This window comes from Pollachius pollachius, assembly GCF_949987615.1.
Source record: "Pollachius pollachius genome assembly, chromosome: 18".
In the NCBI taxonomy this organism is placed as follows: Eukaryota; Metazoa; Chordata; class Actinopteri; order Gadiformes; family Gadidae; genus Pollachius; species Pollachius pollachius.
In genome coordinates this window covers 2,799,600-2,822,279 of record NC_136951.1, presented here as the reverse complement: position 1 = coordinate 2,822,279, position 22,680 = coordinate 2,799,600, and the positions used below count along the sequence as shown (strand labels likewise).

Below are 22,680 nucleotides of genomic sequence, written 5' to 3'. Positions count from 1 at the left end.
TGCTAGACAAAGTCATTAAACATTCAAATACATTTTATCAACACGTCTATTTTAAGTTATAGGTTGTGGTTATAGGTTGTTGTAGTGCTGTTTGGGAACAATAAGTGATGTAAGGCTATTACCTTTCTTCCCTGGTTGAATGCTGCTTGTGTTATTCTCTCCCTGTCTCTTTTATATGTTTTTATTAAAACAACCTTTTCCCTGAATGTATTTGTGTTCCAGTGTATGAGGTGGTCACCGTCACCGGGGATGTGAAAGGAGCAGGTACAGATGCCAATGTTTTTGTTACCCTTTTTGGAGACTTTGGAGTCAGTCCCAAGGTCCACCTGGCCAGCAAGTGAGTTCACACATTGTTGTGTTTCTAAAAATACCTATGTAAAAATACTGTTGTTATTGTTTTATCTATGTTAATTATGACAACTGTTAATGTTGGTTTTAAGACCAAAGATTAGTGTGACAACCCTATGCTAGTTGATGTAAAAAGGTCTCATGAACTACAGCCTGTAACATCCGTAGCCAACATAACTATTCTTCTCATGTCAATCAGTAACCATGAACCTTTCTATTCCTCTCATTTCTTCAGCACAGAAAAGAGGTATTTCCTTATTCGTCTGCTAAAGGATGCCTATGATTTTCTTTATTGTTTTTTTGGTATTTAAAATGCAAATGGCACTGTATGAGATAATTCCTGCTGAAATTATGAAATTATGAAATTATTATGAAACAATGAGAATTAACTTTTATATAGTCAATAGAAAAGGAAATTGCAGTGATAAATACAACTTGGATTCGATGAGTTGCAGGAATCTGTTCTCCATACAGTAGCAACATTAGGACATAGAATATCTGGAGTAAGGGGAACAATGTGACATGGATGGTCTTCTTTTCCATTTCAAGGCAAATGAAGGAAGACCACGATGCCAAAGGTTTTCAATAATCAGATAAGCCTCAGGAAATTCTATCGGCAGATTAGGTAACTCGCTGGCTCATCTCTGCCAACATAGAATGGGTATACAGTTACCTGTAATATGTACATTGCATATATTATTCTCCATTGTTACTCTAGACTAGAAGGAATGTTATCCATTACTAGACTGGTTTCAGTGATCCTTCAATCAGCCACATGTCATGTATTCAGTATACAGGGTGTGTGGTGGTTGTTGTCTAGATATCCAACATAGAAATGGGATTTATAAGGCTCTATACTGCACACAGTATAGAAAACAAAACAGTGGATAGAAGGAGTTTCACCTTACTCCATCGTATACATGGTCCTACCTGTATTGTGTAGTTGTCTTATCCATTTATTTGTACACAATTATACAGGTAAGTGATGGATTTTTCGCCTCCTTTTAAGTTTGATGGTGGTTTGTTTTCTGTTTCGATCAGTGTCCTTTTATCCTTTTTAACAAAGTGAACACATTTCAGATAATGGGGGCAGCATTTGTTGGTTAATGTGTGCTAGATTGTGTTCATCCTTGTTGGATAGATAGGTAGATAGGGTTGAGGCGTAAGGGCAGCTGTTGAATGGTTAAGAGAGGTAGTCTGGTTCACTATGGTAAGCAGAAGACGACTATCATCAATTCAAACCCCCATGGAAGACCCCAGCCCACCATCAATGGTATAAAGTCCTTCTCATGTTTTACCCCTCGCACACACAAACACATGCAAGCAAAGAACCAGACACACAAACAAACCTGCAACCTGTCATACACCTCATCAATGAACAACACCCTTTCTTTGTTTATTAACGCTTATTTTGTCTTGCCATAAAATTACAGAAGTCGGACAGCCTTCGAGAAGAATAAAACAGATGTTTTCCACATCAAAACACACAACGTGGGACCTTTGAAAAAGCTGAGGTACCGCACCATGAAGATAACAACTTCCTTGTTACATTTCCTTAAAAAACATGCATCCTGTTGTTTAACATTCACTTGCAGTCATGCATCCAAAGCCACATACAAGGGAGGGTCAGAACATAAGTTTTACTTGATCGAGCATTCGATCAAAGTAACTAAAAACGGCAAGTGCAACAAGTGTACAGAATGCAAAAACGTTGTGGGAGTTAGGTGCATACTAGGTGATGGTGGAGCCCAAGAATCAAATGAATAAAAGTTGAGGTGTTTCAGTTTAAAAAAGTAATTGTCTCTGTACAGTTGTCCCAGTGTTCCAGTACAGCATCTGTATTTGTATATCTAAATAGTCTAGCTGCATTGTCTGCCCATTGGGGAATTTGTTCCGAATTTTATAGAATTAACATTAATAGTTAAACCACATCTGGTGTGGGACATTATAATTTAGCTCACTGAATCTGCCAGAAAAGTAAATCAATGAATTATTGCTCGAAATAAAATGATATTACATTATTTTTATGGTGGTCATACAATCAGATTATTAAGCGGTTTTAGTGCTGAGCTTTGCTGAAAGGTCAGCATGGAGATTTAACATATTTGAACATATTTGAGGAAAAATAGGCTTCTCCCAGCCTGGCGCTCAGCTGAGAGTAATAAAGAGCATCTTTATAACAGACATCTTCATGCGAAAGCTGATCGTCTTCAAAGTTGGGATGGATGGATCTTGAGTGTCTTAGCTGGTTGGCACAGATCAGACTAAGCTCCGACGCATGTCCCAAAGTACATTAATTTCACCGCCGATGCTGTTTGCGCTGGTCATGGTTATGGGGTACAGACTTTTGCCAAACTACAGTATTTGCATCACCAAGATTTATCACAGCTTTTTACGCCATTATGGGCACCACTATGGGCAGGAAGAAAGAGGGAATGAAACGTAGCTAAGGAACGCAGAACGGAATCAAACCTGGGGTTTAGGTGGGTTAGGCTGATGGTTGAAAAATGTACTTGCATTTTCTGAAGAAAATGTGGTTGATTGTTCATGCAATATTCAATGAGCATGCTACATTGATAATGGTGGCTCATTTCCACAATTTTATTTGCGCATAACTTTTAGCTGAATCAAAAAATGCGCAGGATCATGTGGACCAAAGTTCGTTGGAAGGTGCTTTCAAGGTACAGAAAAATCTATCCAGACCGACCTCATGAGTCCTTGAGGCCAAGTTTCGGAAATGTTTGGCAAACAGGCCGGGGGCTAGCGGTACAAAAATTGTGGAGACCTGCTTACCTTCATTTTCCATATGTGGATTCATTTGACACTTCCAAGGTGTTCACTTTTAGAGTGATTGATTTGAGTCTTTTATTTATACTAAACAAAATCAGTATTTACTCGATAAAAGTAGCTGCACTGATAAATGCCGAATTTTTTGGTAGTGGTTTGGTAATGACGCCTCAAAATTGTAGGACATAATTACGGAGAATAAGGCGGGAGAATAAAAATATATGATTAATGTACAGAATAATAAAAGTGTGGGTTGTTATGTTTGTTCCTTATATATGACAAACCGGGCGCAGCACCATGTTTAGTTCCTAGCACTGTTTATTGCATTAGCGGTCCAATACATGTACACGCTCATAGCTCTCTCACGTAGGCTATATCCCGCCTCTAACTGGCGCTAAGCCTTATAGGTAATGTAGCCCAAAAAACCTTATCAACACATCTCCCTTCCTTTAGAAGTAAAGCGTTTTCTTTCTAAACAAATGCATTCTAAATAAGTAACTGCATTACCACATAACAACAAATAAACAACATTTATTGACGTAATTCTTTAGCTTAACCATAAGCATCAGGCTTTGTTTTCTCAGTATAAAATATTCAAAACCGGCTTCCGGTTTTGACATGGCCGAGTAAGGACGTGCTCCGAAGCCTCTCCACTGAAATCTCAAATATTGTTTTAGAAATATAGCTACTACGTCTTCGAAACGTTACACGTGATTGCTTTAAACAGGTATTAAGTAGTTATTGATGTCTGGGAGAAATAAAAGCCGCAGGGGAAGCAGTAGGTCGACGAAATTGACGGACGACTCTTTGCTAGCTAGCCAATCAACAGGTGAAATGGCGGAGAACGTTGGAGAAGGCATGATCGCCACCATCAGCACTGAGGTGAAAGCGCTACAGGCGGATATTATGGCTGAATTCCGTGCAACAGCTCGAACTATGCGCGTAGAAATTGTCAAAGAACTTCGTTCTACAATGGCCTCACTACAGACAACAGTGAATGTCCATACAAGCAAAATCGATGCCCTGGAAACCTCACAGAATGAGGTTACGGATAGGCTGGTGGAGCTTGAGGCTCAATGCGCTGCCCTGGCTGCTGATAACATTAAACTCATAGCTGCAGTGGACGACCAAGAAAATCGCTCCCGCCAACAGAATATACGTGTGATTGGCTTGCCTGAGGGCGAAGAGGGCGCCAATCCGTCTGCCTTCATGGGACCCTTCCTGAAAGAAATCCTGGGCGACGAATCGTTCGCCAACACGCCTGTTGTACACAGAGCGCATCGTACACTCGCAGCCAAAGCGCCTCCGGGCAAACCTCCGAGAGCTATGCTGGTGCGGCTGCACTATTACCAGACAAAGAAGCTGATTCTCCGCAAATCCCGCGAATGTGGAAAACTGTCCTATAAAGGGAGAAAGATCCTTGATGAAACACTTTCCGGCAACCTTGGTGGACCGATTTCACTTCTTGAGATCCAAGAAGCCATAAAAGTCATGCAAAATGGCAAGTCCCAAGGGCCTGACGGATACACTTTGGAATTTTATAAAACATCTTCTCACCTTATATCCCCCGAATTACAGGGCATGAATGGTTGGCTGCCGGGAAGACTGTCTCAAGCCTCTATAACTCTGTTGCTTAAGAAAGATAAGGACCCGTTTCTTTGTAGCAGTAGACCAATCTCACTTCTAAACGTGGACCAGAAAATTTTAGCCAAAGTCCTTTACAACCGTCTCCGACAAGTGGTCCCAGACCTGATATCGACTGATCAAAAAGGCTTTATTCAGGGGAGACATTCTTTCTTTAACAAAAGGCGATTGCTTGACATAATTCATGCACCAAGCTCTGAATCCCCCGAATTTGTCCTTTCGTTGGATGCAGAAAAGGCCTTCGATAGGGTAGAATAGAATAGGTTTAGTAAAGATTTTATTTCATGGATTCAACTTTTATATTCGGCCCCTGTAGCTTCAGTTATCACTAATGACCTACATTCACCTTTCTTTCCTCTCAAACGTGGCACAAAACAAGGTTGTCCTTTGTCTTTATTTCTGTTCGCAATTGCTATTGAACCTTTAGCTATCTGGCTTCGTAGTGAGGCAGGGTTTGAGGGTATTCTGAGAGGTGGGATCACACACAAAGTGTCCTTGTATGCAGATGACTTACTTTTGTATATATCTAATCCAACCTCTTCCATTCTTATTATGTCTATACTGGAGCAGTTTGGTAGATTTTCAGGGTCCAAGCTGAACTTTCAGAAAAGTTAACTTTTCCCTATTAACCCAATGGCCACTAGAATGCCTCATTCACTCTTTCCTTTTAAATGGATGGACACTGGGTTTAAATACCTGGGCATCGTCATTACTAAATCATTCCCTCATATTTTCAAGGAAAATTTCCTCCAATTACTAGAACGATGTAAAAGACAATTTTAAGCGTTGGTCCACTCTGCCCCTTTCACTGGCTGACCCAAATTTTTATATCTCTTGCAACATATCCCAGTATTTATCAGGAAAAGCTTCTTCGCAAAATTCGACCAGACTATATCCTCCTTTCTATGGGGAAACAAGCCACGGCGCATTAAGAAAGTGTATCTCCAACGGCCCAGGTCGATGGGTGGGATGGCCCCTTCCAAATTTTCTTAATTACTATTGGGCATGCAATATTCAGAAGCTTCTCTACTGGTCTAATCTGAAGAACACTCCTCTTTGGGCGTAAATGGAGCTGTCCTCTTCCCAGCAGTCTCTTTACTCCTTAGTGTGTTCAAGCTTACCGCTTGTCTCCGTCATCAGCTCGATGCCCACTGTTACACACACTGTAAAGATTTGGACGCAATTCAGGAGGCACTTTGGTCTTAACAGACCATCCTCTCACTCCCCAATATGTCGTAATCACTTGTTTAAACCATTGTGTACTGATCTCACCTTCCAAACCTGGTCGGACAAGGGAATCAGAACTGTTGATGATCTGTGCAGCAAAGGGACTTTCTCGTCATTTTCAGACTTATCTGAAAGATTTGATTTACCTGGATCTCATCTATTTCGCTATTTCCAGATTAGACATTTTTTACAAAAGCAATATCCAAATTTCCGAAATTGATTCCATTCTCTGAACCCCAATGTAAAGAGCCTAATTTCAATTATACACACTGAAATAGATTCCATTAGGCCTGAAACTCTTAATAATCTTAGAGTCGCTTGGGAGCGGGATTTGGGGGTGGAGCTGAAGGATGGGACGTGGGAGACTGTGTTGGGGCTGGTTCACACCTCTTCAATATGTGCCAGACATAGCCTTATACAATGTAAGATTGTAGATCACATTCATTATACTGATGCTAGACTAGCAAGGATATTTCCTGGCACAAGTGATACATGTAACCGTTGTGGACAATCACCTGCTGACCTGGTTTACATGTTTTGGACCTGTCCCCACCTATCTGATTTCTGGACAGACATTTTTAAAACCTTTACGGATATTTCTGGTGTGGACATTTCACCTGATCCTCTTACAGCCGTGTTTGGTGCTCCCCCTGGAACCAATGCTCCCTTGCATCTTAATGGGATTACGTCTTTTACCTCTCACTTAGCTAGACGCCCCATACTTCTTAAATGGAAACACGTATTCCCACCTACCCATTCTAGATGGATCAAGGATATATTACATTTCATCAAGCTAGAGAAGATTAGATTCTCCCTGAAAGGTTCACTGAGAAACTTTGAGAAAACATGGACACCTTTTCTATGCAAAGACCTTAACAGTTGCTTCGGAGGATGGGGATAACTAAAGCCATACAATGTTAGGTAGAATGTTCTGCATACATTCATTGTTATTGTCATTTTTATTTTATTTATGTTTTGTTTCATGTCTTCTTTGTTTTTGCACTCTGCCAATTACCTATTTTGTATTTGAAGATCTCCTAATTCCTGTTTATCTCTGCTAAGGGGACAGGAGGGAGGGAGGGAGGGAGGGAGGGGGGGGATGCAGATGTATGACTGTTTATTGTGAGAAAACTTGCAAAACCTAATAAACAGATTTAAAAAAATATATATATGTATTCAAAACTAAACATAAATTATACTGCCATAACCAAAGTTACAAACATTCACTTATTTATTCCCCCCCCCATAGTCCATAACTCCAGCAGGATTCTATCAGTCTCTCAGGTGGTTTAACCATCCTGCTGGGTCTGTGTTTCACAGCCGGTGAACTGGGTACGGTTTGATCAGAGTCAGTAGTATTCAGGGAACTCAGACAGTCTTTGTTGCCCGTAGTGGTGTGTGACAGTCTCGGAGCAGCTAGTAGTTTGTAGACGGATGTCCACACGATTTCTCCTCAGGGCTGAGCCACGATCTGTCTGGATGAGGTAAGAACCAGGTGCAGCCCCCTGTTGTACAAGTCTCTGCTGTGTCCATATTCCTGTCTAGTAATCCAGAAGGCGGACTCTGTCCCCTGGCTTCAGGTAAGGCAGCTGTTTTGCACTTTTGTCATGCCTTTTCTTCTGCTTCACTTTCTCCTCCTCTTTGGCTTGCCTTACTTTCACTACTCCCTTTGGTTTTAGAAGGTTCTCGTGCATGGGCAGATTAGTGCAAATGCGACATCCCATCAACATCTGGGCTGGTGACAGGCCATTTTGCAGTGGTGCGCTCCTGTAGATCAACAAACTTTTGTCAAAGTCCTAATTTCCGTGCTTTCTTCATTATTCCTTTGATTATCTTAACTGAGCTTGACGTGTGGTGGTTAAAACCACACTCTTTAGCGAATGCTTCAAATTCGCAGCTTGAAAACTGTGGTCCATTATCTGAAAACAGTTCATTTGGGACTCCATGTCTCGCAAAAACAGTCTTCAGAAAAGCAATGACTGCTCTGCTGGTTGTGGACTTTAATGTTGCAACTTCTGGATAGTTGGAGGAGTAGTCCGTAACCACAATATGATTTTTTTCCATTGCAATCGAACAAGTCAACTCCAACCTTGTATTATGGGTATTTCGGCACTTGGTGTGGAGTCAGCGGCTCTGCCTGCTCTTTGGGTCTGTACGGGAGACATACTTCACAAGAAACCGTAGTATGGCTGATATCTGTGTTCATTCTTGGACAACACATAACTTCTCGTGCCCTCCGCTTGCACGTTTCTTCTCCCAAATGTCCTTCATGTATTTTTTGGAACGTTTCCTTTGTATATGATGCCATCCACAACAGTGAGTTCTGTTCTACACATCCAGTAGTCCTGTATTGCAGCTGGACATGTTTGTCTTTGTTCAGTCCATCCTCTCAGTATTGTCTCTTTTAGTGTTCTCATGGTGTGCTCTTTCTCTGTCTCTTTTCTGATCTGCTCTCTTCTCTCTTCAGAAACAGGCAGGGAGGACACTGTCATCATAAGCCTTTATTTGTGCATTTCCCGTTTCATCTGTCCTTTCATTTTTGTCAACTGCACGAGAAAGCATGTCTGCAGCGAACATGTACTTGCCTGGTGTGTAGTTCATAGTCACTCTTCTCGGCTGGACGCCCACACGATGATGTCATCCATCATGGTATCAACTCCTGGTATGTGTTCAAAGATCATGTGAATTTTCTTGTGGTAGACTTCTGGCACTGACAGGATCCCGTATGGCAGGCGTAAGAATCTGTACCTTCCCTCTGGCGTGTTGAAAGTACAAAGCTTGGAGCTTTCCTCGTCTAGCTTCATTTGCCAGAACCCAGACGAAGCGTCCAGTTTACTGAACCACTTAGCTCAAGCAAACTGTGCCATTATCTCTTCTCTTGTTGGCCACTTAAAGTGTCCATGTCCGTGTCCAGTTTGAATGGAATGATAGTCCTGTTAACAGACAATGGCACTATCCATTCTTCTTCATCTTTAGCCTCCTTTATGTGCACCACATCCACAAAGAACTCCTTAGGTTCCTCTTCAACTGCATGTACCTTTTTTTTCTTAAAGGCGTCCGCTTTGCAGTATTTTGAGAAGTGGTTCTTTTTCCCGCAGTATGACACTCCTTGCAATTTGCTGGACACAACATTGGTTTGTTGTTTCCTCCACATTTCCCACATTTAATGTCTGATTGAGCCTCTCTTTGCGACTTGTATTTATTTGGATGCTTGGAGTACTGTTCTCCCGTACTGCTGTCTCTTCCTTGCGCAGCTCCTTGGCTTGAGCACGTGTAGTTTCTGCTGCTCTGCACATGTTAATAGTTTTATCCAATGTCAAGTTTTGCTCCCGCAACAGTCTTTGAGTCCATTATTGGGTATGCCACAGACGATTTTGTCTCTAACTAGCGAGCCTTTCAAATTTCCAAATTCACGTCTTACTCATTGTGTGCAACTCAGCTAGATACTGCTCAAAACCTACTCCTTGCTTTTGATCACATGAGAAAAACTTATCTCTCAACCGTAATGTTCTGTTTTGGCACAAAGTACTCTTCAAACTTGTCCATTAGCTCATCCAGGCTCGCATCATCATCGAGTTGGAAACTGTTGTATATATCCAATTTATCCTCACCTATCACGTGCAGCAAGATTGACGCTTTTACTTTATCGTCTTCCTTTGCTCCACATCCACTTGCAGCAATATAGATGTTGAATCTCTGCTTAAACCTTTTCCAGTTATCAGCCAGATTTCCTGTTAGCGGCATAGGTGTTGGTGGACTTAGCTTATCCATGTTTCCTCTCTCCCTTACCTTGACGAGTCAACACCTGTTGCTAGCGTTAGCCTCTTTTGCTAATCCTCGCAGCGTGCAGAAATCCGCTTCTACGTGCGGCGAAAATCTCCGTCTGACACCATGTTATGTTTGTTCCTTATATACGACAAACTGGGGGCAGCAGCATGTTTAGTTCCTAGCACTCTTTATTGCATTAGCAGTCCAACACATGTACACGCTCATAGCTCCCTCACATAGGCTTGACCCACCTCGAACTAAGCCTTATGGGTAACGTAGTCCAATAAACCTTATCAACACATGGGTAACACTTTATAATAAGATGCCATAATAAATAGCAAACTAGTCATTACCTAACCCTTAATATTTGTTAATTGTTACTAATGATGAAAAAGCTATTAACTTGTGCCAAATAGAAATTTTTGTAACAATTAACAAATATTAACAAAGGGTTAGTTAATGACTAGTTTGCTATTTATTATGGCATCTTATTATAAAGTGTTACCAAAGTGTGTCTACCTATAGGAGGGGTAAAGTTGGGCTTGGAAGCATCTTTCCTCCTCGGTCACTGTAGGCGTGGTCTTGTTCCACCACCAGGAAATCGCTAAGGCTATGGCGTTGATTTTGTTTCATACAATTTCTTGGACCAGAATGCTGGAAATAGCTCCAACGTAGACCAGCATATTCCAGCCAACAGCCCCAAAGTGGTAAACTGCAAAGCTTCATTGTAATTGCACCGCGGCACTAGTTTTATTCAAGACAAGAGCAAGCGGCCAAAAAACACCTCACACTGTTGTGGATGACAGATTACAGTATAATACCTCACTATCAGCCTGTTATTATATTTAGGTAGCGGTCTTTGATGCAGGAAGATGAGAAGCGTAAGAGTTGGTTTGTAAGGAAAGAAATGTCGAGGCACTGGCAGTAAAAAAAATGGATGGACGGTATGTGACAAAAGAAATTCCAAAGCGGCACAAAAAGGGGAGCCATTTTTAAGGATGCCACCAAATGAAAACAACAGACATAACAATAAATGCACTATCACTAACTGATATGGGGAAACAATACAAATATATTGTATCTGAGACAATATTTGGTACCTTGTGGGATTTTACCCATGGAACGTATGCCTTGAATGCAAGGCAGTTCCACAAGAAGGCCAGCGCTCTTCTTGTGGAACTGATCACATACATGTCAAGAAAAGGGGAGATCAGTGTATAATACATAGAAGTAGCCGTATTTTTTACACTGGGACGTTTTTTGAGTTGCACCGACAATTACAGTGACATTGGTCCACATTCTCTGTTCCTGATACCATTCCAAGCCGCACGTATTTCAACGGGCTTATATGATTACCCAACTGATACTAAGAATTTTTGTAAGGTAAATGGATAAATACTATATGGCAGAATTGTATGTAATATTACTAAATCTCCCCCCTCCCCCCACTGATACCCCCCAGGATCGAGCATGACAATACAGGGATGAACGCCGGGTGGTTCCTGGACAGGGTGGTGGTGACAGACGTCAATAGGCCCCACCTGCGATACTACTTCCCCTGCAACAACTGGCTGAGTCAGGAGGAGGCAGACGGCCTGTTCGTCAGGGACATGCTGGGCAGCCTCAACCCCATGGACGTCCCCAAGTGTAGGTCATTTAGTTACACTAATCACCCCTAGTGTGGGGACTGTGAAACATATGAGGGCTTGTACATCACAACGTCACATCACAATGCCCGCAGCCATTTTGGGAGTTTCATGTCTGATTTAGCAAATATTTGAATTGTTTAAAGACACTGTTTGGATAACATTGACATGCCTGCTGTGTTCTGTTTTACAGCTTCAGCGTTGTTAAAATAGTTCACAAAGTAAAGTGCGTTAACCTTACCCTCTGTTTGATTTTGTGTGACGCAATATGTGGCAAATGATGAAGGCAGATATCTATCCCCACCAGGTGATTCTTACCTGTTCCCGTTGCGCCTGGCATGGGTTAGGTCAAGTCGTTATATATTTTGGTTTTGGGTAAGGCAACTCAGAGAAGTTCACTTGCCCTTCGGTGGCCCGGCAGATTTGAATGTTGTCTACGGTTTAAAACATTACAGTTGCAGGGGCACATATGATAAAACGAGGGTGGCTACTTCGTACCTACTTCGTAGGTTGCAATAGAAGCGGGCGCTGTACCAACTGGGGTCCAATAATCATTGGGCAAAATCTCTGTCATGCCCAGCAATAGGAAGTTGCTACAGAAACATGAAGAGCTAAATCCTTTTGCCCGGTGGTGCCTCTACCCTCCCGCATAATCAACTGGTACCTTATCATTGGCCGTTCAAATAAACGCTGCAGAGCCCCAGCAGGTGAGAGTGACACACTGTGACATGGTGGTGGTGGTTCACTGTCCCACTGGGAGGGGACACAGGGGCCAAAGTGCTTCTTCTGAATAAGACCACAGGTCTCATACAGGTTTCTTGCCCATGTGCCCATGGAGGCTAACGCTGTCCTGCTCTGGACCTGCTATCATTCAGCTCCTACCAAAATATACTGTCACTATCCTGGCTGGTATCTCTGGCATGGCAATCTGAACACTAGGAGCCTATGAAGCCTAACAAGACGCATGCCTGGAGCATGTGCATCAGAGTTTCATGCAGCATGTCACTCTGACTGTTAAGAAATGTCTGCTCAGTGTCATAGAGTTAGAGAGAATATAGAGTTCCTGGGTATCACATTTTACTCCAGAGTCATCACTCCGGTCAAAGCCTTACGTTGATGCCATCCTGTCCCTGCCTGACACCCAGTCCCTGTCCCAGCTTACCTCTTTGCTAGGATTGGTAGTGTAGTATCTTCCCTTGGCTCCCCTACACCAGCTGTTGAAGGATGTGGCAAGGACCTGGGCTCTGGTCTGCAAGATGGCAGTGCAGATCATCATACAAGCGGCTGCAATGAATGAATCAGTACAATTTCAAGTTTGAATTTACCCCAGGTCCTAGCAACTAGTGGCCGACCTCCTGTTGAGAGCCAGTGCCTTTTAGTGTCTTTTGGAGGTTTGTCTTGTGATCTGAACACTGAGGAGGGTTGGGATCAAATGCTGTATGAGACTCAGCACTGTCCCCACTCAGCGACAGTGCTGAGTGGTATCTCCTTGTAAGCCACTTGTAAGCCACTTGCAAGAGTTCCCGCTGCCATTGTACCTTGGGTCATGTGACCTGGTATCTAGCGGTTTGGTAATCAGATTAGGAAGGGGTCAGAACCCAACACTCAAACACACATTTGACGCGTTGCTTGACACAAACATGCTTGGACACCAAATCACACATACATGCACATCCACACACACACACACACACACACGCACACGCACACACACACACACACACACACACACACACACACACACACACACGCCACAGACACAAACAATTCTCAAGGTTGCATTGCAGAATGATGCTTTTGCAGTTGTTGCTTATTATGTTATAATATATGCTTTTTTGGTCTGTTGTTTTGCAGTTAATAAGTACTTAGTGAGTGTGTTCACCGCAGACATGAAGGGCAGTGGGACCGATGCCGACGTTTTCATCAATATCTTTGGAGAGTTCGGGGACACAGGTGACAGTGGTTTATAACCTAAAACCTATTTGTGATCACTGTAGCAAAAAGAAAAATGGCTGTAAAATGGCGTTATCCGTTTACTATATCCCACCAAAGGGGAGAGACGTTTGAACAGTGACAAAGACAACTTTGAGCGTGGAACAGAGGACAAGTTTACAATAGATTCTCCAAACCTGGGGAGACTGAGAAAGATCACCATCGGCCACAACAACAGGGGCTCCTCCGCTGGCTGGTTCCTCGATAAGGTACAGTACGTTATGTACATACATACGTAAAGTATGTATGGAAGTACATTCAAACATACACACATTGATACATACATACAGCACATACATCATACATACATACAAACCAAAGGTATCTTTTGAGAACATGTTGTTATTCAGGTTTCAGTGGATGACATGGGGAACAAAGAGATTTATGAGTTCCCAGTCAACCAATGGTTCGCCATGGACGAGGCAGACGGAAAGATTCAGAGAGACATACTGGTTGGATCAACGCAACCTATGGGTGAGCAAAATACAGTGTATTGTCAGAAGCAACTAAATGCAGAAAGATATATATATATATAGCTGAAAACAAGAAACATCTGTACACTTCATGTATTTTATATTTCAAATTTGTTATTACATTTTTAGTTTTGAATTTATAGTTCATTGCACCAACATTCCAAGACAGATTTCTTGTATCGGTAAACCTACGTGGCAATAAATCCCGTTCTAATTCTAACACAGAGATTGTCGTTATAAAGAAAGAGTTCAATTCAACAAAGATGTTGTGATTGTGCCCAACATTTACCTCCGCCTCCACAGCCATCGTGTACAACGTCCAGGTGATGACGGGGGATATAAGAGGCGCAGGCACCAACTCCAAGATCCATATCGTCATGCATGGAACCAAGGGTGTGAAGAACAGCGGGAAGGTCTTCCTGGAGGGGGGCCTGTTCGAACGGGGCCTCATTGACATCTTCAACGTGGAGATCTGCGAGCTGATCAGCCCCCTCAGCAGGGTGACCATCGGACACGACAACGGAGCGGTGGGGGCCGGCTGGTACTGTGAGAAGGTACCACTCTCACACAAATGGGTTTAGTCGAGTTCCCATAATCTGTTCTAGAAATATGATTATAATCATTCCACAAAAGAGCGGGACTGAATTTGAACTTAAGTTCACTCAATGAAGATGAGCGCTTAGTGCGAAACACACTTTAATGATTCTTCTAGGCTTCGCTGAATACATTGATGTTTTTCCTTTAACAAGGCAGATCATTTCATGTCCTCTGCCAGGTGACGATCTACTGTCCGTTCACGGGCATCGAGCAGACGTTCCCATGTGGGCGGTGGTTGGACGAGGACGAGGCTGACGGACTGATCGAGAGGGAACTCTACGAGATGGTTTCTCTCAGACAGAAAAGACTGAAAAGTAGGTTGCTAAAATATTCTTGACATAGTATAGACAATTCTTTTTCGAAAAATGATGTACATATGTTATTTACTTTCATTGTTTATTTATTCATTTATTACATGTCATTTATTTAGTTGATGCTTTCGTCCAACGCAACTTGCAATAAGTGTTGACATTGTGTATGTCCAGATCGGGGCGTAGCACAACAATCTGGGCCACTCTGACACTCTGAGCAGTCTCTGTTGGCCCCTCCTCTATGGATCCATGGAACTCACCCATCTTTAAAAAAAATACTAAGAATTAAGTGTGTGTGTGTGTGTGTGTGTGTGTGTGTGTGTGTGTGTGTGTGTGTTTGTGTTCACAGTTTGAAATCTCACCACATGTCAACCCTCCTTTTTCAACAGACTGTAGTCTACGATTACTTTACCGTGGTCAATGAGTTTTGCTTGGATTATCACGCTTAAGAAAACATTATCATTGTCCTGTTTATTAAAGCTCCTTTCTGTAAGAAGTGCTACAAATGGTTGCTTGAAATAACTTTTAATTGCCACCATGAGCTCACCTTGCCTCACAGCCTCAGTAACATCAGGAGATGAAGAGCTGCTCCAGTCTGTTTCTGAAACTAAGGGTCATGTGCTTCGTGGTGTTAACCTTTGCTAGGAATTTTATTTATTTGATGTGACATGTGACATTGTAGGTATAATGCTAATATTGATCAATTCATGTTATCCAATACAATTGTGATTCAAGCTTGACTGACAACTGATATTAGATTATAGATTAGTTGAGTTACTGATTTGGGGAATCTAACAACCATTTTACGCTTCCTGTAAGGGGTGAAGTGGAACTATAAACTGGCCTATAAACCAAAGAAAATGACGCACAAAGTTCAGTCACTCAAACATTTTATTCTGCCAATTTAAAGTTACTTGCATAATTAATCACTTAGAAATGAGTAATTGCAAAAATAAAACTTTGATCTCAGGCTGTTCGAGGGCCCTCCCCCATTGGGGCCCTGGGTCCCCCTGTCCCCTCCACTAACCCACCCCTCTGCCCAGACGTAAATAGGGGCGAGGCCACACGTTGTCAGACAGGAGTCATCGTCTGGTCGGGTGGCCACTGAACCTGAATTATTAATTTGCCTCGCAAGGATTGTGGAAAGTTTCTTAAGACGGTTTGCATTTGAAATAACTCCAAATGGATTGAGCTGGCGATGGGTTCTGTTCACAGAGTACCCCTGGACCCTGTGGATCTTTACCACAGATATGAAGGGAGCAGGGACTGACGCCCAGGTGTTTCTGCAGATCTACGGGGAACGCGGCAAGTCTGACGAGATGAAAATGGAGAACAACACGGAGGATAGTTTTGAACAGGGACAGGTGGACAAGTTCACGGTACGGCACAGATGAATGACCGAAGGCCAAACTAAAGTCGACTATAGTGCTGCGACACTGTGTTCTGTTAGTTACACTTCAACGTTGTTTTCCTAATTGCTGCCCTTTGTCATTTTGCTTCCTGGGACTCTGAAGATTGAAATGCCAGATATAGGACAACTGCAGAAACTAAGAATTTGGCATGAGAAAAGACATCCTTTTGCTGGTTGGCATCTAGCAAAAGTAAGACAGGAGTTTCTAATTGTCAATTAAAAATGTGTTATAGATGATTATAGAAAATATGTTTGGACTTTGGTTAACCGTGTAAGATTGCTCCCTTTTTGAGCTTCAAAATTAAACTAAATTGATGATGTTTTTGCCGGACAAGATATCAAAAAGATATTATTATAATACTATTTTCAGCTTTGTTGCTTATTATTATAACAACTCCTTCTAGGTTACTCTAATGAAGACCTTGACTAAAGAGAAGTACTCTTTTGATTGCGGCCGCTGGCTTGACATCAACGAGGATGATAATGAGATCATCAGAGAGATCCCGGCTACTGGGCCTCTGGTCCTGGAACCCCTCCCCTGTAAGATGGAAACTCATGACCTCTGAGTCCAAAACATACTTGAGTCACCGATGGTGATCATAATACCACAACACTGATTGAGATGCATTAAGGATGTTTCGTTGGCCTTGGCATTAGGTGTGATTATAGTGTATACACACTAAGATAGAAGTTACAATCTGAGTGTCTTCAGTATTCAAAGACAGTCCGATATCTTTGAATGCTGAGTATTCTTTGAAAGATCATGCACTGAGATATAAAAGTCTATATATGCAGAAGACGTAGGCTTAGTCTGTTATGCTGAATGTTTTTGTTGCCAAAGGTTCAATGCATGATAAAATTGCAGCAATGAGTGAAAGCACAAGAGGCCTGCATTGGTTGTACACCAATAAGCTGGAAGTACCGTGTCTTTCATGTGTGGATAATGATCTTTCCCAGGATCAGTCTCTGGTATATCTACATGGGGAAACATCAATAGTTGTTTATGTTGTACATGGGCTAGCGGTCGGATGCTCCTCTCCCCCTTCCCTGCAGTGATCAAGTACCTCGTCACCATCTGCACGGGCAACATCAGCGGCAGCGGTACGGACGCCAGCGTGTTCCTCAACGTGCTCGGGGACCTCGGTGACTCAGGGGAGCGGCTCATGTACATGAGCAAAAACAATGTCAACAAATTTGAGAAAGGCAACGTAAGTTACTGGGACAATACACCGTATAGAGATGGCTTGGAAGTCATTGTTGCACGAACGATGATTGAATTTTAGTTTTTATTACTTTATTGTGCATACTCACTGTAAATATATCCAGCAATATTAAATTTCTGCAAATGTTATTTTCAAATTTAATATACAGGTTTATATTTATGCCTACATTTTATTTTTATACCCAGAATACCCTAATTTTACTGTGTAATTTATAATTAATAACTGGATGTGTGTTTTTCTATGTGAACGGCCTCGTCATACATAATCAGAGGTGTGTGTGTGTGTGTGTGTGTGTGTTCAGGGCGCCTGGTCTGTGAGGTACAACAGTGGGATAACCAATTGGAACAGAAATAGGCAGAAGTAGGGTTTGCGGTGAAATGAACTTATGACATTTATTTATAAAAAAGGTGCAGGGGAAAAAGGGAGGGGGCAAAAGGCAACTCAAATCTTCACCGGGTCAGCGGTTGTCGTCAGGGTTCCCTGTCTGGCTCTTCCTGGGATGGGGGGCAGAGAGAGAGAGCGAGAGAGAGATAGATTGGCCAAGCTTCGTGGGTCCGTGGTCCCTGCCACTGACCTCTTCGCCCTAGCTCGGCTTGAGTTTCCTCTTGGAGTCTTTGGGGTTTCTCTTCAGCTGCAGGCCTTCTCTCCGGGTTCAGCAACAACAGCTCTTTGGTCCACTTGGACGTAATTTCACTATAAGGGTTTGGATTGGTCAAGAGGGTTGGCCACAGGCCTCTTACCACGATACTGGCCTAACGTGTCTCTGGTCTCCGCACGCTCCTCCAGCCAGTCTGTCTTCAGCTTGTTCTGGTGGGGTTAAAGGGCTAACTCAGCACACCTGTGAGTGGTAAACTGAGACACCTGAGTGGGGCAGGGTCTCTATGATACTGCTTTTAGAGCAGTTACCTCCCATCCAACACCACACCCCTTTGCTGCCTTTGCCTGCCTTTGTGGCCACCATGTGGCCCTGTGGGGCATTGCTCAGCGGCTGGGCCAACAACAACATGACGTGTTACAGGCCAGTCATATTGTACTAGATTATTAAATCATACTGCACATGAGATGATAAAACACTCGTTTATTGCAGCACGATGAGTTCCTGATCGAGGCGGTGTCGCTGGGCCAGGTGCGGAGGGTTCGGGTGGGCCACGACGGGCGGGGCGGCGGGTGTGGCTGGTTTCTGGACAAGGTGTTGGTCAGGGTGGACGGGACGCCCGAGTCCGAAGCCATTGAATTCCCCTGTGACAGGTAAGGATAAAACTATAGAACAACGTTGAAGGAACAAGGATTCAAATCTTTTGAATACACAGCTGCAAATATATTGCAGCTGTGTGACGAACATCATTAATAAATTAGTTAAAGGAATAATTCACCCTAGAAATATATTTTTCTAAATCTGTTTATTTTACTTATAGTCTATTAAAGCTTGAATCTCTGGATTCTAGAAAAATTGTCCATCCAAGAGGTATTCTAAAATTTTCTTAGATTTTTTATTATTGTTTAGTAGGAGATAAGGTAGGACATACCAATAATGGCAACAATGGATAATGCAGTTGCGTACTCAACTCTGTGTGTTTGGCGATGTGTGTCCAGTTAGTCTGTTTTATAGGCTTTCAGTAGATTGGCATGACCTCAGTATCAGCCTATCTGGCCACAGTGGTAATGCAAGGGCCAACTACTGTAACACCTCTTAGTTAGAGAGAGGAAGGGAGGTATCTCTAGGTTAAACAACAATGTATACAACAACCTTTTCTATTGACTATTAATTATATAAACAAGGTTTATATCATTTGATGTTCTAGTTCTGATTATTATTTCCATGACAGTTCCTTCCTTTTTTTTACACTCATAGGTGAAAGAGATAATTATTGGAATACAATTAAAAAACCTATGAGGCGTATGATAAACAATAATATGGGAAGAAACCTTGACAGTTATTGCAATTGCTCAGAGCTATAGAGCTATACCATAGAGTGGTGCTCAGAGCTATAGAGCTATACCATAGAGTGGCTCTCAGAGCTATAGAGCTATACCATAGAGTGGTGCTCAGAGCGATAGAGCTATACCATAGAGTGGTGCTCAGAGCTATAGAGCTATACCATAGAGTGGCTCTCAGAGCTATAGAGCTATACCATAGAGTGGCTCTCAGAGCTATAGAGCTATACCATAGAGTGGCTCTCAGAGATATAGAGCTATACCATAGAGTGGTGCTCAGAGATATAGAGCTATACCATAGGGTGGTGCTCAGAGCTATAGAGCTATACCATAGAGTGGTGCTCAGAGCAATAGAGCTATACCATAGAGTGGTGCTCAGCGATAGAGCTATACCATAGAGTGGTGCTCAGCTATAGAGCTATACCATAGAGTGATGCTCAGAGCTATAGAGCTATACCATAGAGTGGTGCTCAGAGCTATAGAGCTATACCATAGAGTGGCTCTCAGAGCTATAGAGCTATACCATAGAGTGGTGCTCAGAGCTATAGAGCTATACCATAGAGTGGTGCTCAGAGCTATAGAGCTATACCATAGAGTCGTGCTCAGAGCTATAGAGCTATACCATAGAGTGGTGCTCAGAGCTATAGAGCTATACCATAGAGTGGTGCTCAGAGCTATAGAGCTATACCATAGAGTGGTGCTCAGAGCTATAGAGCTATACCATAGAGTGGTGCTCAGAGCTATAGCGCTATACACTAGAGTGGTGCTTAGCTATAGAGCTATACCATAGAGTAGTGCTCAGCTATAGAGCTATACCATAGAGGGGTGCTCAGAGCTATAGCGCTATACACTAGAGTGGTGCTTAGCTATAGAGCTATACCATAGAGTAGTGCTCAGCTATAGAGCTATACCATAGAGGGGTGCTCAGAGCTATAGAGCTATACCATAGAGTGGTGCTCAGAGCGATAGAGCTGAACCATACGGGGGTGCTCAGAGCGATAGAGCTATACCAAAGAGGGGTAATCAGAGCCTAAGAGCTCTACCATATGCATATGTTGTTGTTACACTAGTGTGGTGTGTTGTTCGGCTGTAATGGTGTGAACAGAAGAGGGCTCCTTTTATCACTGAGAGATACAACCAGCCAGACCAACATATCTGTGTTGGAGCTTTGATGCATCAATGCGATTAAGATACTTTCTCTTGATGCCGTATAGTTACAGAACTGGTCAACAATTCCTCTTACAATAAAAAAAATATTAAAGGGGACATATTATACCACCAGGTGTGAGTGTGATTAGTCATTACAAGCCGTTTTGAAGATCTGCCTCATCTTACATCACAAGTGGGCGTGTCCACATAGATGTGTGCTGGATAGATCAGTATACCAGCCTGACCAGTGGACTGTAACAAACGTTGCTCAAATATCCGTCATACATCTCGGTGGACACGCCCAATTGTGATGTCAGAAGAGGCAGATTTTCAAAATGGCTTGTAACGGCTAATCACACTCACACCTCATGGTATAATATGTCACATTTAAAGGAATCATCTGAGATACACTAGCAGTGGGAATTGAGGACAATGGTAGACTCTAAATATAAAGTTAAACATAGTTGTAGCAAAGTCTGTTATGATACCCACCTGTGGGACTGCTCCAGCTAAGGGCCTGCTCCACCTAGGGGACTACTCCAACTAGGGGACTGCTCCACCAAGGGGACTGCTCCAACAAGGGTACTGCTCCACCTAGGGCCCTGCCACGCTCCACCTAGGAGACTTTCTGTTGGGCCCCTCCAGACAATGGATGCAGGGCAGTGGTGTTAGTAATCCGGTTTATTGTAAAGTTTGCTAATGATACACAGCCTGGTATTGTTGCCATCTGGGAGACCTCCCTGAGTGTGTGTCTGTTGATAGTTGGTTTAACATTTGCACTTTGATTACTCAATGTGCAACAGGTGTGCAGCCGCACCCAGCCCCAGAGTCCAGTCAGACTCGGCCTCGTGAGGCTGCTGAAAGCTGAAATCAGCATGCATGAAGCAACAGACAAAACAACAATTTGGGGTATAGGTTAACGCCATAAGCTCTCAACAATTATGAGTTCATACTGAACTTCTAAAATATAATTCATAAATTAACTTTTTAAGACATGTGGAACTCCAAGTAAATTCAATCATAAATATAACGTTGTAAGCGTTGATTAACGGGGTCCGAGCAAAATTAAAAGTCAAGAACACACTAATGGAAGATATATAAAAATGAAATATAATTATGAATGTGGAACTCCAAGTAAATTCAATCATAAATATAACGTTGTAAATGTTGATTAACGGGGTCCGAGCAAAATTAAAAGTCTAGAACACACTAGTGGAAGATATGATATATAATTATGAAGGAAAGATGTCCCACTTAATGCAATACTGTGCCTCAGCTTTCAGGTGAGCTGCAGATCAATGACCGAATGTCATGTTCAGCTTGTTCATAATGCTCTAATCGGGATTCGAACTCTCAACCTAAGGATCACCTGTACAAGGCATTATCCCATTGAACCACTTATAAAGCTGAAATGCAGCCTCATTCACATGGTCAAAGTTTCTATTGATAATCACATAACATCCAGAAAACACAAAGCCCACATTTCTCAAGTGAATTAAGGGCTTTCTTCAAAGCATATACCTATATAATATTTGAAATTCTGGGGAAATTAAACATTTGTAGTCAAGAACACTAACGGAAGAAATAGAAATTTGACAGAGTTAATTATGAAGGAAAGATGGTGAATGAAGAAGTGCCCCTTAATGCCATACTGTGTCATGGCAGTCAGATTCTTGGAAACTAATGAGCCGGAATGTTGATTGCCTGATGAATTTCAGGTGCTGTTCAATGTTGTGTTTCTTAAATGTTACACGGCATCATCCCGTTGAGCCACTGACATTCCTGAACTGCATGAAGCCTAATTCACATGGTGAAAATTGATACGATTGATAAGCACACAACATCAAGAAAACTACAAGCACACATTTCACAAGAGAATTAAGGGCTTTCTTAAAAGAGTACAGATCTGAAAATTTGCACTGTTAATGGTATCCACGATCCATGATAGCCGTATGGTAGTTATACAATAACAAAATGGTCATTTAGGCAAAATGGGTTGAGACTTTGGACATTTGGCTTTTCTAAGAAATTGTGGGAAAAGTAAACATTTTTAGACCAGGGTGAAAAAGATGCATCTGATTTTAGAGATTAATATGATGAAAGAATTTTGAGTCCAGGTCAATCTCGTAAGGAGAAATAAGGCTAGTTTATAATTTTTTTAAATAGTGC

The 22,680-nt window shown here is 42.3% G+C and overlaps 1 protein-coding gene across 1 annotated transcript in view; it reads left to right on the top strand.

The window, feature by feature from the left end:
• Positions 1-917: 917 nt before the first annotated feature.
• The window catches only part of LOC307089418 (lipoxygenase homology domain-containing protein 1-like), a gene marked incomplete at both ends in the record, with an annotated part of 86,130 nt that continues 64,367 nt past the window's right edge, over positions 918-22,680 (top strand). The window contains 13 exons of the mRNA XM_079755701.1: positions 918-973; positions 1,782-1,862; positions 11,237-11,421; positions 13,275-13,373; positions 13,473-13,621; positions 13,763-13,886; positions 14,189-14,439; positions 14,661-14,796; positions 16,009-16,172; positions 16,308-16,394; positions 16,609-16,744; positions 17,258-17,412; positions 18,515-18,675. Of these exons, the coding sequence (XP_079611827.1) occupies positions 918-973; positions 1,782-1,862; positions 11,237-11,421; positions 13,275-13,373; positions 13,473-13,621; positions 13,763-13,886; positions 14,189-14,439; positions 14,661-14,796; positions 16,009-16,172; positions 16,308-16,394; positions 16,609-16,744; positions 17,258-17,412; positions 18,515-18,675 (1,784 nt within the window). The remainder of the gene's footprint in view (positions 974-1,781; positions 1,863-11,236; positions 11,422-13,274; positions 13,374-13,472; positions 13,622-13,762; positions 13,887-14,188; positions 14,440-14,660; positions 14,797-16,008; positions 16,173-16,307; positions 16,395-16,608; positions 16,745-17,257; positions 17,413-18,514; positions 18,676-22,680) is intronic.